Source organism: Fukomys damarensis, unplaced genomic scaffold (assembly GCF_012274545.1).
Source record: "Fukomys damarensis isolate Sample0158 unplaced genomic scaffold, DMR_v1.0_HiC HiC_scaffold_23, whole genome shotgun sequence".
NCBI classification, from domain to species: domain Eukaryota; kingdom Metazoa; phylum Chordata; class Mammalia; order Rodentia; family Bathyergidae; genus Fukomys; species Fukomys damarensis.
The window spans coordinates 49,085,831-49,103,650 of NW_022900935.1; the positions used below are offsets into that span (position 1 = coordinate 49,085,831).

The 17,820-nt window shown below is 37.5% G+C and overlaps 1 protein-coding gene across 6 annotated transcripts in view; it reads left to right on the forward strand.

Annotated features, from left to right (window-relative positions):
* Positions 1 to 553: 553 nt before the first annotated feature.
* Tanc2 (tetratricopeptide repeat, ankyrin repeat and coiled-coil containing 2) overlaps positions 554 to 17,820 on the forward strand; it is a 341,666-nt gene continuing 324,399 nt past the window's right edge. For all 6 annotated transcript variants that reach the window (XM_010637504.1, XM_010637505.1, XM_010637506.1 and 3 more), the window contains exon 1: positions 554 to 640. In XM_010637504.1, the coding sequence (XP_010635806.1) occupies positions 574 to 640 (67 nt within the window). In that variant the 5' untranslated portion in view covers positions 554 to 573. The remainder of the gene's footprint in view (positions 641 to 17,820) is intronic.

Sequence of the window (17,820 nt, forward strand, 5' to 3'; positions counted from 1 at the left end):
TTATGTTTTGTGTTTTGGTTGGTTTGGATATTGTCTGTTGGCTTGTGTTCTACTTCATGTTTACTCTGTGCAGCATACTGGGCACACCAAGTACTGATGACACTTTTGGGAGCTGCTGTGAAAAAGAGCAAAGATATAGGAGCAGTCTGTGGACCATGGGGGAATGTAGAGTTGGATTTTATTTTTGGACAGGACACACTAAAATATGTTGTAAATATGCTAAAATTTCTTGAGAGAGAGATGTTTTGCAAAGTACTATTGTAAGGATTTTGATAGGTGAGGATGTAGAAAGGATGGACACCTACTTATGTATGTCAGTAGTCTTGTGAGATGGAATATCCATTAGCTTGCCAAAAGAAAATCTGAAGGTATTATAAGTTGAGGGGAGGATATTGACTGAGAGATTGTGCGTGTGTTTGTGTGTGTGTGGGGGCAAACATGTATATTTAAACATAGTAATTGTTATATGCATTTAAGATTAATTCTTAGAGATAACTTGAATAGAAAAATCAAGTGTTTTAAACATATTTTCCTACATTTTCTTTTACAGTCTTGTACTAGAATAGCACAACCATGTTTCGGAATAGCCTCAAGATGCTTCTTACTGGTGGGAAATCAAGTCGCAAAAATAGGTCAAGTGGTAAGTGACTATGCTACATTTATTGCGTGTGATATTTTAGAAATATAGGCTCTTTTAGAGACCAAAATTAATGCTGACACTTTATTGAATATTTTAGATAAAAGAAAGGTTTTATTTCTATGGGCTATCATACTCTATTAAAGACAGGAGTACTTGAATACTTATCAGGAACAGTTAGGTGAAGGAAAAATTTGTGAAGGATAAAATAGTCATTTCTAACAAATGAGAGTAATGTTTCTCTGCATCTATTTATTAAGAATTTTCTAGACTTAAATTTATTATTTATTTTTATTTATTTTAATCTTATTGAGTTTATTGGTACTTTTTAAGTACCAATATAGTACAGTTACATTCATCTTTGGGATCTTGTATGGTTACATGACAGATCTTGGTTCTCATTTTTTCCCCACACCCTGGTCCCCTTCACCCCCTCAACCCTCCCCTATTTACAGACTTTGTTTCCATTTTTTCCTTTTCTCATATTTTTTCTTGTCCTTTATTTCCTTTTCCCTACTGTTCTCACTTCCTTTACACCTTTAGCCCTTTTCTTCCTATTTCACATTATCAGTTATACAATTTGTGTATAGTTATAGAATTTATACTTTTAGTTTTTCACACCAGAGAAACTATTCTTTTTTTTTTTTTTAATTTTTTAAATTAGCAAGTGAAGTTATTTTAGTCCTAGGTTTTTTTTTTTTTGAGGGAACCTAAAAACAGGGAGTATCTGGATTTATACAGAAAATACAATATAAATTGAGTATCTTTACAACTTTAAAAATAAAGTTTATAGGGACTGGGGATTAAGCTCAGTGGCACCGCACCTGCCTCACAAGTGCAAGTTCCTGAGTTCAGTCCCTGGTACCAAACAAAACAAAACAAAATGAAAGTTTACGAATAATTTTTTGTTCTTCTTTGTTTTCTTTTGCTTTTAAAAAACAAAGGGCTTTTAGGGTAAATAAATTGGCCAAAATTTTCAGAGAGAATGTTAAAGAGAAATGTAGTAGAATTTTGCTGTTGTTAATGGATGGTGGATATATTCTACTCTACAGTCTTTGCCTAATTTTCTGGCATTTTATAAGTTTACATTGATAGTATATTCATCATCATTTATTTCAGAATTTTTTTTATAGTTTCCAATGGGATTTCTTCTTGACTTCTAGGTATTTAAAAGTCTATTTATTGGTTTTAAATAGTTGATAATTTCCAGATGGTGATGATGATGATGATGATGATTTATTTTTAAGTTTTAGAGATTGAACCCAAGTCCTTTACACTGAGCCACATCCCCAGCCCCTTTTTTAAATTTTTGAGACATGGTCTCTTGCTGAGTTGCTCATTTTCCCAGGCTGCTTGTAGTCCTGCTGCCTCAGCCTTCCAGAGTTCTAGGATTACAAGTGTTTATCACCATACCCTGCTTGATTATTCTCACTGAAGGGAAAACTCCTCTACATCAACTAAAGGAAAATTCATTTTTCTTCTGCTAATGGCAGCATTCTCAAACATGTGAGTTTCCCCCCACAACATTTCATTTCTTTCTTTTTTTTCTCTGCTGATCCTAACTAGATATTTTGTAGTTTGATCCATTCTAACACCCTCTTCATGGATTTAGCACAGATCCCAAAGATTTTGGGCAGTCCCACAAGCTACTCCTCTCCCCATCAGGTGTGAGTTGCAAGTGGTGGATCTCCAGCTGATCCACAACTTGTTTGATTTGGCTACAAATTGAAAGGTTTCCGTGACCCTCAGGTTTGATTGTTTTAGCTTGCAGAACTCAGGAGAATAGTTTACTTAGAAGGTTACTATTAATTATAAAAGAACACAATTCAGGAATAGTACATGGAAGAGAGAGACAGAGCAAGGTGTGGGGCACGGGCACTGAGCTTGCATGCCCTTTTTTGAGTGTGCCATCCTCCCAACACTTCTGTGTTTTCACCAACCCAAAAATCCTCTAAGCCTCATCCTTTCTGGTTTTTACGTAGACTTCTTTGTGTAGATATGAATAACTAAATTCAGTCTTTCTCCTTTGCCCAGAGTTTAGACAGCAAGTCTGAAAGTTTCAGACCTCTGCTCAGTTGTTTTCCCTGGCAACCAGCCCTAATTTCACAGCTAAGAGCCTTTCCCTCTGTTATCTTGTTTGATTTTTGTGAGCTTTTTGTTTTGTGTGTTTTATTTCTTTTTCCCTCTGAAAAGGCTTAACCATTATCTCTTAAAGTTTTTTTTCTACCTTTTTTCCCACCTTTTGGGGGGGGATTTAGTTTGTATGTTAGACTATTTGGTTTTATCCTCCCTTATAGCTCTTAAAATATATTTTCTTCCTCTTGCTCTTCTTCTCTTCCTCTTCTTCCTTCACCTACCCCTCTTCTTTCTTTCTCTTACTTCTTTGATTAATGTGCATTCACCTCTCTTGCAATCTGTCAATACTTTCTATTACTGTGTTCAGTCAGCCAGTGAATTCTTAATTTTAAGTAGTGACTGTTAGCTGTAGAATATCTACTTTGTCTACAAAATGTATTCCATTTCTCTGTTGAAACTTTATCTTTTCATTTTTCTCTAGTCTTTTCAAAATAATTAATTAATTAATTCAGGTACTGGGTATTGAACCCTGGCCTTTGCATTGAGTTGTACCCTCAGCTCTTTTTTATTTTTTATTTTGAGACATTTTACTTTATTTTTTATTTTTTAATTTGATAATTTCCCCAGTCTGGACTTGAAGTTGGAATCCTCATGCCTCGACTTCCCCAAAGTACTGAGGTTATAATGTCTGGCTTATCTCTTATTTCTTAACTTGTTTGTGATACCTAATAATAATAGTGTAATAGTTGATGTTCTGCTAATTCCCATATCTAGGTTATTTGTTCTTTTCTTTATCACTTGTTTATAGATCACATTTTACTTCTTCACATAAACCAACATTATTCTGTTATTTCCCAGACATTATGTTTTAAAGAACTATAGAGGCTAGGGTAAATAGTATTTTTCCGCAGAGAGGAAAAGCATGTTTTTATATGAGGCAGCTCTGATGAAGAGCCGATCACTGGGATTTGAAAACTTGCTGAATTGGTTAACCTCTACACTAAGGTCTGTTCTTTGTGCATGTCAGGTATCTCCCTTTAGTAGTATCTAAACACCAGGTAATTATAAAGATCTCACTCACCTTTACATCCAGGCTTCTAGTATCCCAGATTATTGTCACCATGCTTTTTCTGCATCTTTTGAAATGTTCATATGGTTTTTGTCCTTGACTTTGTTAATATACTGTATTACATTTATTGACTTATGTATGTTGAACCATCCTGGCATCCCTGGAATAAATCTGACTTGATCAGGATGTATGATCTTCTTGATGATCCCCTGTATTCTTTTTGCTAGTATTTTATTAAGGATTTTTGCATCTATATTCAATAAGTAGATAGGCCTGTAGTTCTCTTTTTTAGTTGCATCTTTCCCTGGTTTGGGAAGCAAAGTTATACTTGCTTCCAGGAATGAATTTGGAAATATTGCTTCCCTTTCAATTTCATTGAAAAGCTTGAAGAGTAATGGCAGTAGTTCTTCTCTAAATGTCTTGTAAAATTCAACAGTGAATCCATCAGGACCTGGGCTTTTCTTTGTTGGTAAATTTTTAATTACATTTTCAATTTCACTGATTGTAATTGGGATGTTTAAAATGTTTTTATCTTCTTTGTTCAACTTTGGTAATTCATAAGTATCTAGAAATCTGTCCGTTTCTTCTGTGTTTTCCATTTTATTAGAGTACAGTTTCTCAGAGTAGGTATTGACTATCGTCTGGATTTCTGTTGGATCTGTTGTGACCTCACCTTTTTCATTCCTAATTGCATGGATCTGAGCCTTTTCTTTCCTTTTTTTGATAAGGTTAGCTAAGGGTTTATCAATTTTATTTATTTCAAAAAACAAACTCTTCGATTCATTTATTTTTTTGTATTGCTTTCTTAGTTTCCATTGCATTGATTTCTGCTCTAATCTTTATAATTTCCTCTCTTATATGAGCTTTGGGTTTTTCTTGCTCTTGTTTTTCTAGGAGTCTAAGATTCATCATTAGGTTGTTTATTTGAGCTTGTTCTGTTTTCCTAGTGTGGGCATTCAATTCTATGAATTTTCCAAGTAGAACTGCTTTCATTGTGTCCCATAGATTCCTGTATGTTGTATTGGTATTTTCGTTTATTTGTAAAAACTGCCTGATTTCTTCTTTAATTTCCTCTGTGATCCATTGATTGTTCAGGAGAGTGTTGTTCAATTTCCATGTGTTTGTGGAGTTCTATGGTTTCTTATGCTATTGATCTCCAGCTTAATTGCACTATGATCTGATAATATACAGGAAATAACTTTGATTCTTTTGCATTTATTCAAACCTGTTCTGTGAGCTAATATGTGGTCTATCTTGGAGCGAATGACCCATGTGCAGCCGAAAAGAATGTACATTCTGATTTTGTGGGGTGGAACACTCTGTAGACGTCTTATAAGTCCATGTGTTCAGAAGCTTGGTTCAGTTCTAGTATTTTGTTGTTGATTTTTTTGCCTAGATGATCTGTCTGTTTGTGATAGTGGGGTATTTAGATCCTCCACTACAATTGTATTAGTGCTTATTTGATTTTTCATTGTACTTAATACTTGTTTTATATAGTTGGGGGTATTAATATTTGGTGCATATATGTTTATAATTGTCATCTCTTCCTCTTGAATTGTTCCCTTTACAAGGATATAGTGGCCTTCTTTGTCTCTTTTAATCAGTTTTGGTTTGAAATTTACTTTGTCTGCGAATAAGATTGCTACCCCTGCTTTTTTCTGGACTCCTGTTGCATGGAGAATTATTTTCCATCCTTTCACTTTCAGTCTATGGGCTTCTTTTTGCACTAGGTGTGTTTCTTTCTTTTTTTTTTTTTCAGCTTTAATTGAGTTTATTAGTACATTTTAGAGATACAGTACAGTTACATTCATTGTTGGGATCTTGTACCTCTACATGACAAGTCTTGATTCTCATTTTTTCCCCTTACCTCTGCCCTCCCTTCACCCCCTCCTCCCCTCCCCATCTACAAACACTTTATTTTCATCTTTTCATTCTCTCACATTTTTTTCTTTTCCCTTTTTACTCTTGCCCTACCCATCCCACCTTCCCTACACCTTTAGCTCCTTTCTTCCCATTTCTAAATGTCAGTAATCTTATTAGAATCTTATGCATTGTTGCAGATTATTTACACCAGGGAAACTATTCAGTATTTACTAGGAGTATATCTTCAATATGTATCCATTTTCCTATGAATGAATCTATTTTCTCGTTCTTTATGGCTGAGTAATATTCCATTTTATAGAAAACCCACAACTTCTTTATCCAGTTTCCAACAGATGGGCAAATAGGCTCTTTCCAAGATTTAGCTATTACAAACTGTGCCACTATAAACATGGGTGCACATACTTCTCTGTGATATGATTCTTTTAGTTCTCTTGGAAAGATACCCAGCAGAGGGATGGCTGGGTCAAATGGAACCTCTAGGTGTGTTTCGTGTATACAACATATTGTTGGATTTTACTTCTTTTTTTTTTCCTGTACTGGGGATTGAACTCGGTCCTTGTGCTTGCCAGGCAGGCCACCGAACCACTGAGCTAAATCCCTGGCCCTGGATTTTGCTTCTTAATCCATACTGCCAGTCTATTTCTCTTGATTGGTGAATTGACCATTGACATTGATGGTTATAACTGAAATGTACTGAATTATTATTGTCATATTATTGTCCTTTTGTTGACTCTTTTTCATTTTTTGCCCTCTCCTTTTAGTTTCTTGCCATGCCTATCTGATTTGCTCTGTTGGGCCTCATGGTGTTGTGACCTTTATTGCCTTTTTCTACGATATTGTTTAGAATTCCTTGTAGTGCTGGTTTGGTATTCATGAAGTTTCTCAGGTGTTCTTTGTCATGGAAGTATCTTATTTCCCCATCCATTTTGAAAGAGAGTTTCCAGGATACATAAGTCAAGGTTGGAGGTTTTTTTCTTTTAGGACTTGAAATACCTCACTCCAGGCTCTCTTTGACCTGAGGGTTTGTGTTGAAAAGTCTGCTGTGATTCTGATGGGCTTTCCTTTGCATGTGATTTGTTTCTTTTCTCTTACTGCTTATAGTATTTTGTTCTTCTGTTAGGTTTCTGGGATCTTGATTATTATATGTCTAGGTGTAGATTGTTTTTGATCACAGCTAGTTGGAGTCCTATATGCCTCACTTATCTGTATGTCAAATCCCCCCCCACCCCCCGCTTTGGGAAGTTTTCTGTCATTAATTCTGTGAACAGCTTTTTAAAGTCATTTGTATTTTCTCCTGCTACTTCATAGATTCTTATCAGTCTTGTTATTCTTCTTTGCATTGTCTAGGAGTTGTTGGATTGATTTGTCATGATCTCCTACTGTTTTTAAGAGACCTCTCTTTTCATGGTCACTGACTGCAATCTTATCTTCTATGTCTGAGATTCTATCTTCTCATTCTTTTATTCTGTTGCGAACACTTTCAATGGAGTTTTTAATCTCCTGGATATCTGTTTTATGGATTCCATTTCTTTCCTATGTTGGGCATTCATTGTTTCCATTTCTTTCTTATGCTGGGCCTTCATAGCTTCTATCATGGCCCTGAGCTCATCTATGTTTTTGTCAGTTTCTGTTCTAGAGTCTTGAATCATGACTTTCATTTTGCTCACCATCTCTATGGTTATCTGGGAAATTATTTCTGTTTTGAATTTTTCTAGAGCCTGGTTGATCTGTTTTGTTACTTCCTGTGCTGTGAGTTCAGAGTGTCCTGGTGGTTCACTATCAGACTTTTCATCCTCCTTTGCCCTATTGTTTGCAATTGGTGAACTTGAAGTCTGTCTTTGTGTCTTGCTTAAGTGTTTTCTCCTTTTTATTTTTGTTGTTGGTTTGTCCTTGATTTAATTTATGGGTTATTAAATCTTCCTGATACAGTTGCGCTTTAGCTTTTGAGTCTCTAATGACTCATAGACATTCTCATTTTCATAGTATCAGAGAAAACAACTCATTAAATCAATCACAATCCTTCATCCCAATTGATACAGTCAGTAACACAATAGGATGAAGCACAACTTGCAAATTGACCTCTTATGGGAGTCATTAATCTATCACCTTTAAACCATGTGAGTTAAATTAAAATCAAGAACCAGCCCAAAATATGTTTGCAGTGAATAAACTTTTCAATATAGCATATTTACCATTTAGGATGGGGGCTTAGACAGAGTTAGGACAAGAGGAGTAGATAAAGTAAAAGAATTGGAGAAAGTTTCAAGTGAAGCCAGAGGACATAGAATTGACCACACAATCTTTAGGAAACTGTTCAATTCAAAAGGGATAGACAGAGTGCAAATATAAGGACAAGAACATGTCCCCTTAACAGTAATAGGGGCTCGCTTTCCCTTGAAACTATTGACCCTTGAGTGAGGTAAAATGACAGAAGAAAAGAACATAAAGAAAAAAAATGATAAAAGAAGAAATCTGAGTTAGGGCAGGAGCAGGAACAGAAAGGGAGATGAGGGATAATATGGTGGAGCAAGAGACTGAGTTGGAGAATTAGGACAGAAAAAAGGAAGCATTTGCAGAGTGGAATGAGGAAAAGACAGAAAAAAAATGACTTTGAAGGGCCTCTTTCAGACTGTATCTCTGCTGTCATAACATACAACGTGTGCAGCCATGTGCAGAACTAAATCCCCTGATCTCAGCCAGCTGATGGCAGACCCCCACGATGCAAACTGACCTCAGGAGCAAGGCCCAGATTGAGTTCCCCGACCTCCACATAGTTCTACTGCAGGTTTCCCCTGCCCTTTCTTTAAAGATGTTCAAAGTTGGGAGCCCAGAAAAATACCCTTTATAACCGTCTATTCCTCTGCAGAGTGGGTCCAGGGACTGACACAATCAGGAGGTTTGGGGGGGTGGTTTCATGGGCGCCCACATGGCTACCTTCCTTGTGCAGGAGCAATGGCGGCGCTGGCAGGGGTGGGCGCGGCTACCCAGTCCTGCAGGGGCCCAAGCAGGCCGGAGGGAGAGCAGATGTCCTGTTTTGCATTATCTATTATACATTTTAATCCTTATTTACACTTTCATTTTCTCACACCAGAGAAACTATTTAGTATTTAGTGTATCCTGTTTATTTCACTTAAGAGTATGGTCTCAATGTGCATCCATTTAGCTATAAATGTCTCTAGTTTCTCACTCTCATGGCTGAGTAGTACTCCATTTCATTGTTTGTTTTTTGAGGCAGGACCTCCTTTTGTTGTTCAGACTGGCCCTGAACTCACTAGTAGCCCAGGCTGGCCTAGAACTCATGGCGATCCTTTTTCCTCAGCTTCCTGAGTGCTGGGATTACAGTCATGGGCCACCATGCCTGGCTTGAGGGGAGAAAATTTAAGAAGGGTGAGGGGGAAAATAGAGAAATAGAAAGAGAAAGAGATTAGAAGCAAGGCTGGAGGATAAATGAAGATCACACAAACTCTGGGAAACTGTTGAATGAGACAGGAGACAAAGGAACAAGGAAGAAATATGAGAACAGAAAACAATAACAAAACCTAGAAATTGTGTTTACACTCATATAAAAACAAGAACAAAAGATCAAGAAAAAACAAAACAAAAACCAGAAAAGAGAGGAAAAACAAAAAGGAAAATAAATGTCCACTTCACAATGTGTGTCTGCCTATCACTGGCAGACAATGGTCTGATGTCACTGGTGGACAGCGTGACAGATAGAGTCCAGATCTGAGTTGATGAATCCCAGCAAGACAGCCGTAGCTTTATGGTGGGGTAGTCAATAATCCCAGCAAACCCACACCTTTTAGTTTTCACTGAAGTTCAGGCTGGTTTCTGACTGTGAGGCCTGAACCAGATTTGTTGAGCCTACAGCAGTCTCTGTGCCCCTTACCAGCTTGAACTCTTGCTCCTTGACCTCCTGCTGACCTGAACTTGGCAGCTTCCCTGTCACACTGGAAGCCACTACATGGAGCCAGCTTGTAGCTGTTCTGAATTCTGAGCTTAGTTGGCTCCTCTTCAAGATGGTTACTGATCATTCGCCCTCTCTTGGGGACATCTGAACGCAAATAAGTCATCAGCCACTGAAGTCTGCTGCATCTACTGTTCCATTCCACTGCTGTGTATCTCTGTGGAGGCCTCTGGGGCTGCTAGTAATCACTGTGCATCTGCAGGTTCAAGCTTCCCCTCCTATGCAGGTATCAGAGCTCAGGAATAAAGTGGCACCTACCACCCTCTTCTTCCTTGAAATTTCTCTCCTCACTCACCCTGTGGGCTTCACTTCTTGCTTCAGATTCTTCCTGGGTTGTGGGGCCCCACTTCCCTCTTTCTTCTCTTCCTCATGTTGCTATATTCCAGCTTCTGGATACCAGATCTTGGAGAGGCTATTTCTCTGCTGCTCACCATTCTGCTATCTTCCCGGAAGTACTGATTTCTGATTTTTAAAAGGGATTTAAATAATGAATTAAATATATAGTTTTGTTCTTAATGCTGTGTTTTTCCTACTCTGTTTTTTGACATACAGTAATGCTTGCCACCATTGTATTGCCACCAAGTTAAACCAATAAATTATTTTAATGTAGTCAAATTTTTCATCTGTTTCTAATTTTTTGCTTGCTTACAAAACTATAAATATTTCAAATAAAAACCCTTGATCTCAGGTATGTGCTCGTGCACATACATATAATACAGTTTTGAGGTGTTGTCATTAATATATGGGATTTTTTTTTTTTTTTTTTTTTTTTGTACCATGGATCAAACTTGGGACCTTGTGCTTGCAAGGCAGGTGGCAGAACCACTGAGCTAAATCCCTGGCCCAATATATGGGGATTTTAATAAAAATCTAGAGAGGTTCTCATAATAGTGAAAAGTTAATGATAGAAGTGGGTGAGATGCTACAAGAAGAACAAGCAGTCTTTTTAAAATTTACTTAGTACAACAATCATAGATTCCTGTCCTTCCAGGTTCTCTAGAATATGTTTCTAGCTGGATGTGGTGGCATATACTTGTAATCCTAGCACTCTGGGAGACTGAGACAAGAGGCTCATAAGTTCAGGTCCAAGCTGGGCAACTTGGTGAATTAGTGAGACCTTGTCTCAAAACATTAAAAATGGGCTAGAGATGTAGTCAGTGTGAAGATCCTGGGCTCAATCCCTAGTACTGCAAACAAACAAAAAATTTGACAAACAAGAAACCAACAACAGCAATAAAAATAAACCCTCTTCAGCCAGGCATAGTAGTACATGCCTGTAATCTCAGTGTTTGAGAAGGTGAAGCTGGTGGGTTACAAATTAAAGGCCATCCAAGGACACATAGCAAGTTCAGAGCCAGCCCGGACTATGTAGTGTGACCCTAACTCAAAAACAACAACAAACATGAACAGTGACCAAAAAAAAAAAAGAACAAAAATCTTAGTTCTTTATAGGAGTTTTTGAGGCATCGTCAGTATCTTGCTAAGCTAGAAAGTAATCCGGTCATGTAAGAAGACAAGCCAGATTTTGTTTGCCTCTTAAGAAAATATTTAAATATTTTATTTTTAGTGAATTAAAGGAGCAAGTAACATTAAAAATGTCTTTACTGTTAGAATGAGGCTCTGTTTTTTGCATAGATAGGAGAGGCAAACTTTAGTACTGCCTTCTATGGGCTTCAACTGGTCTTGACAGCTGAACTGATGAAAGACAGATTAACAGGAAAAAAATACAGATTTTTACATGTACATGGAAGCCCCCATAGGAAAATGAAGACCCAGAGAATCAGAGCCGAATACTTATTATACTAAGTTGGAGAAAGAGTAGTTACTTACAGTGACAAGAGAGAGGGGCTTGAGTGAGGACGGTTAATTAACCACAGAGGAATAAGTAGCAAGGTAATAGTTCATTTAGCAAAACCGGTTTGTACAAATATCTCAAGTACGACTTCTCATCTTTGGTAATAAAAATATTTTTCTTTCCCTGAAACAGGGAATGTGTCTTTCATATAGGAGTTTTACCTTCCTTCAGGAAAAAAAGGAAGGTCATAGTGCCCTTCTTGGGCTGCGGATTTAGCTCTGTGGTTCTGCTGCCTGCCTCGCAAGCACAAGGACCCGAGTTCGATTCCCAGAACAACCCCCCCCCCAAGAGTGACCTTCTTGCATCTGCTGTTTTTCTAGTGCCTTTAACTCAAAATAACCTTTATACTAAAGTACCATTTTAGAGTGGTATGTACTGCCACCCTTTGCATAGTAATTCCATGCAAACTTTCTCATAAAATCTTTTGTAAAATTATTTCTATAACTAACAGGATATATCATCATTGAAGTAACAGTGACAAAAAGATATATAATAAACATATAACACTAATTCTATTGAGGTAGAAGAAATAAATAGGTAGAAAGGGACAAAAAAACTCCCATTTTTGTCTCCTTTTTACCTCAACACTGCATCAGATCTAAGCAAGACTCTGTTCATAGATACACTAATCACATGGGATGTATCTCTGTTGCAGGATTTTTTAATCCCTAAATTAACCTACCTTATCTCATTCACCTTCAAAACAGGTTACAGTACAGTGTGGTGGTGGTACTGTGGGTGAAGAGGTCTAAGACAGGTTTCTAGGTTCTTGTGTGGGATGAACAAAGAATCAAAGAATTGGATGTGGCATGCAACAGTAAGGAAAAAACAACAAAGTTTATTAAGTACTGGGCTTGTCCCTGTGACAGAAAAATGGCACAATTGCTAGGGGCATAAAGTTGATTTCAAATGTTGTGCAGGTGCTGGAGATCCTCCCTTTGGGGTCTTCCCAGAGTGTGACTAATGGGGTGCTGAGTCATGCCAGCAGCCTTTGTTGGGTGTATCCTTTTTCATGACTCATTCTGTTATAATTGTGTGTATGAGATGCAGTCAAATGCATGAAACTTCAGTGAGCCCAGGTGAAGGAAGGTTAGTGCAGGTCATGACAGCAGGCCTGATGTGTATACATCTTGGTTTCAAATTTTGGAATTTTCCAGAGCAGGCTTAGGAGTCTTTGTCCTCCAGACAAGGTTGGTGGTGGTAGGTTGGCCCCTGGAGTGTTGCTCAGGTGAGTAGTCCAGCACAAAGTGGAAGCGGGGGGGCTCTGTAGCCTCAATTGTACTATTTATATTAGTGGCACATGGCTGTGGTATCAGTACTTTCGGGATGTTCTGGGAGGAGGATCATGTGTTCCAGCCCAGTCTGAGCAACTTAATGACTTAGCAAGACTTTGTCTCAAAAAATAAAGATTAAAAAATGGCTGGGATATAGATCATTCGAAAGGCCCAGCTTTCATTCCTCAGCACCTCTGCCCTCCAAGACATAGGACACTGAGGTAAGAGTAACTGATACAATTTTCAGAGTTTACAGGGATACTCAACTGAAAGCTTGCACAATGTTCAATTCTAGACCCCTCGGGAAGGAAGTCTGGAAGTCTCTAAACCAAGTATCACCTAGGTTCTAGGAAAAGTAGAGCCTTGAAGATGATCCCATGATGAAATTACCTCCCGCTAAGCAGAAACAGTTATCTCATAACTAAATAAGCCAGCCCCCTCCTGAGCAAGGAAGATCATCTGATAGGAACCAAATTATCTTTCAAGCCCTAAGAATTCCTCTGGAGCTATGGAAACTAAAGGTGAAATAATGAATCACTGGACCCTGGCCCACCTCCAGTAATCCTTAAGAGCTAGGCTCCTGCTGTTGTGAGCAGGCCATCCTGAACCTGTGCATCAGAGCATGTCTTCTCCAGTTACTCTAGCTGGAATTATTACTTTAACTCTAAAATTCTTTTTACATGGTATGAGTCAAGAGTTTACTAGGCTGGCTCAGTTGACATCCCCATCTCCTTTTGTGTTCTCAGGCCCTACTTAGTGGCACTGTAACAATGATTTCACTATTTTCATGAGTCTGTAGTATTGAAGTATCTTTTTGCCTATGTGTATGAAAATTTAATCTGTGCAAAATACTTTGTTCATCATTTTGTACAATTTAAATTTAACATATATTTATTGAATGTTATACACTATATTAAGTACTTTAACCAAAAGTATGCTCATATATTGCACAGTCTACATTAACTTGAAATATGTATAAAAATTGGAAATTTGGCAAATAACATTTATAATTATTCTAAGACTGCTCAGGCAGTAGTTCATGCCAGATTATGTGTATTTACTGGGAATATCTCTCATCCATTTTGTTGTAATGACATCAGTTTTCTGAAAAAGTCAAATTATTCCAATCTTAAGTTATTTTTTAACAAGTTGGATATAAGCCAGGCATGGTGCACCTATAATTCTAGTGCTCGGGCTGAGTCAAAAGTATTGTAAATTCAAACCCTACCTGGGCACCTTAGCAACTTAGCAAAACCCTATCTCAGAATTAAAAAATGAAACAAGGACTGGGGTTGTAGCTCAGTGTGAAGGCCCTGGGTTCAATCCCCAGTATTGCTTCCCTCTACCCTGAAAGTAGTTTTGAATTATTTATAAATAATTTAGCAACCTGTTAGCTTAGTGCTGTTTGTTAGAATTTTCTGTGACAATAAATGCATTTTGAAAATCTGTGTCATATAAAACTGTCATGGAAAAATTTATATGGCTTCTTCCAAATCTGTTTTGATAATACACTCCATAATATTTTGGTGTTTACGGTATACTGTATCAGAAATTGTGATACCTGCTGGGATGCAGGACGTCGAAGTCTAATCAAAGAAACAGATTTCTAAATCAACAGGGTCAATACAGTTGGAGAAGAGGCAAGGAGGAGAGGATAATGCAAGTTGTATTTTGAAGGCTAACCTGATGTTAGGCATTCAAACAGAAAACAGCATTTACTATAAATGGAGATAAAAGACTCTATGGTCCATTCTGGTCATTGCAATAATTCTGTTTCTGGAATCTATGGTAAGTTAGAAAGTTGCTAAAAAGAAGACATCCTAATCACAAAAGACTTGTCTTAGGAATGTTCAGTGGGAGAAAGATAATACAGTACTGAAGAAAAATATGATTGTTTTCAACATAATACCTGTTGTCACTATTTTTGCTTCAAAAATTTACCTCATATTTTATGCTTACCGCTGGTATTATTAATATATTAGCCAGTGCAGTTATTTCTTTAATTAGAATATTGTTACTTTGCTGTCCTATTTTGTTCCTCTTTTCAAAATGGATGGCCATACTACTAAACTGGTTGTCGTGCCTGTAGTCCCAGTGCTCTGGTAGGCCAACGCAGGAGGACCCAAAGCTCAGGCCCTATCAGGACAGCTTAGTGAAATAAGTCTTAAAAAAAAAACTTAAAAAAAATATTGTGAGAGCCCTGAGTTCAATTCCAAGTATTGGTGGTGGGGGTGGGTGAGATCATCTCTAACAGATCATATTGCATAGCATAAGTAAACCAATATTATTAAAATATGGCATGAGAAGTACCATGATAATGTTCTACACAGAGTCCTGCTAGAGGGTAGAGAAATGACTTCCATCTCAGACAAGAGAAAACTGTAGTAGTTCTTAGTGGAGGTGGTGACTATCATTGTGCCTACAGAGTAGTTAGCCAATTCAAGAAATGGCAAAAAGGAACTTTTAGGCAGGGAATATAGCAAGTATTTAATAAATTATATTCAGGAATTTTCAAACAGGTAATTAGATAATTTGGTTGGCTACCATAAAGTAACCTCTGGCCTAATGTAGATCTGATATCCACCCCCAGACAAGTGTATAAAGTTAGGGTAATGTTTGTAATAATCTCTTCTTGGATACCTGCTTTAGAGAATACCAGTTGTGACAGAGGACAAGAGTATTAATAAAGAAAGGGTTGGTAAAGAACAGTTCTCTGAAAGGGATGTGTGTGATGTTAGGTAGGCAAAAAACAAAATAAAACTAAACTCCCATTACCTTTAGAAGCCATTGCAGCAGCATGCAGATAAGAGATAATGACTGAAGCAAGAGGGTGGCAGTGGGGATGGAGAGATACCAAATAAGAGTCATTTGAACTTGATGGTTGTGTGGGTAAAAGGAAAGAAGAACCAGTCTTCTTTATTCATTTACTCAACACAAATGTGTAAGTAGAGCTGCTGGAGATACAGTAGTACTATAGATCAAGTTACTAAAAGAAAAACTCTCAGACTTATGATACCAGATGTACTACTCATACATACATAAAGCAATTCTCCAGCTCTCTGGACACGATATGAGCCTGCAATTCAATTCTGCCACTGTTACTAGTTTCTTCCTGCTCTGGGTCCTTGTTTTGGGGCAATAAAAGATTGAAGCTAACAAAACAGCAAACAGTGGGGAATGACTGAGTACATGTTTATTTAGGAAGAATGTCAAGAGCCTCTTTAATATCTGGGAAGGGGTTTCCAAAAAGTGAAAGAGAAAATTGATGTTTGAGTCCAAGCTCTTTTGTACAGTTTTTGGTACAGGTGAATGTGACAGAATTCAGGGATGCTACTAGTTGCTGCCAGGGTTTTGATGTCTGGAAAGTAGTTTGTTCTGTTTGTATTCTATCCCTCCAAGGCTCCTTCTAGTTTGTTTAGGAACCTGTCCTGTCCTTTGCATTCCATTAGGCCCTGATAGTCAGTTTGCTTAAGTTAATTATTTGGGCCTTTTGTATTTCAACTCACTTAAGTTCTCACCTTCAGTTTATTTAGGTTAACTATTTAGGACCTGTGCCCTTTCTTCTGTCTCCTGGCTTCAACACTACCCAGAGTTAGTGGAGACCCCATGAGTTAAGTGCTTAGTTTCACAAGATGTCTCCTACTGTAGACAGTGACTTTTTTTTCTGTAGCCCAGTACTTCTGACCCATTAGGTGTAAATAAGGAGTTCCTGTGACCACTTTCATGGACTCAGTAATGTATTAGAGTAGCTCACAGAACTAGCAAAAGCATATGTGTACTTTTTTTTTTTTTAATAAAGAATACTACAGCCAGGCTTGGTGACACAAACATGTAATCTCAGCACTGTGGGAGGCTGAGGCAGTAGTATGGAAATTTGAGCCTTGTCTGGACAATTTAGCGACTCAGCACAACCTTGTGAGGTCAGGGATGTAGCTCAGTGTGAAGGCCATGGATTCAATCTCCAGGACCCCAAACAAACAATATTGCAAAGAATATAAGTGAATAGAAAGATAAAGAAGTATGTAAGACAATCTGGCAGGGTCCTGAGCACAGGAACTTCAGTCTTTGTGGAGGTGAGATATGGATGTGTTCATCTGCATGCATTCATTGGCTAAGAGCTTCATCAGTTTGGGTTGTTTATTGGGTCTCCATTATGTGTGCATGATTGATTAAATCATTGTTTATTGATGTTTGAACTTGATCTTAGTCTTTCTCCTGCCCAGAGGTTGAAGGGATGAAGTTGAAGGTTCCCTCTAGTCAGATGGTTGGTACCTGTGACAGTTAGTCTCTATCCTGAAGCTAGCCAGGAGATTTCAGCCACCAGTCATATTATTCACATACAAAAACAACATTTGTATTCCCTGTCTTAAGATTTTAAAGGTCTTAGAATCTCTTGTGCCTATAACCAGGTGTCTAAGTCCAAATAACAAAGATGCTCCTGTCACCCCTTTACCCAGGAAATTACAAGGACTGGGAGGGCAGAGGTCAAACATACATTTCTTGTTATGTCACACTATCCTAATCGTGTAATTCACAAAACTTACATTCAAAGATGACACCATATTTCTGGCTTAGGTGCTTGAGTGAATTGTTATGCATTTATTTGGATTTATGGGAGATACAATGAATTCATTTTGGGACATGTTAAGTTTGTGGTGATGATGAGATATCCAAGGGAAGTTAGATAAATGAATTGGGGACCCAGAGGAAAAAGCAGAGAACTAGAATTGAAAGTCATAATAACCCTGTGGTGATTAAACTTTTTGAGCATTATTATATATATTATTATAATATATATTATTATTATAATAGTGTGTTTGTATACCTATCACAAAAAATAGTATATTATCATAGTAAAGGTTACATCAGTGAGATACTCTCCATCTCAGTAGTTTTCATTTTTTAAAGAGTGTCGTATAAATAGAGTACTATAGTAACTGGCTTTCACTTGGCATAATGCCTTTGAGATTCATCCAAGTTATTGGGTTAAGCAATAGTCTGTTCCTTTCTATGCTGAGTTGTATGCCATTGTGTGGATGTATCACAGTTTGTTCATTA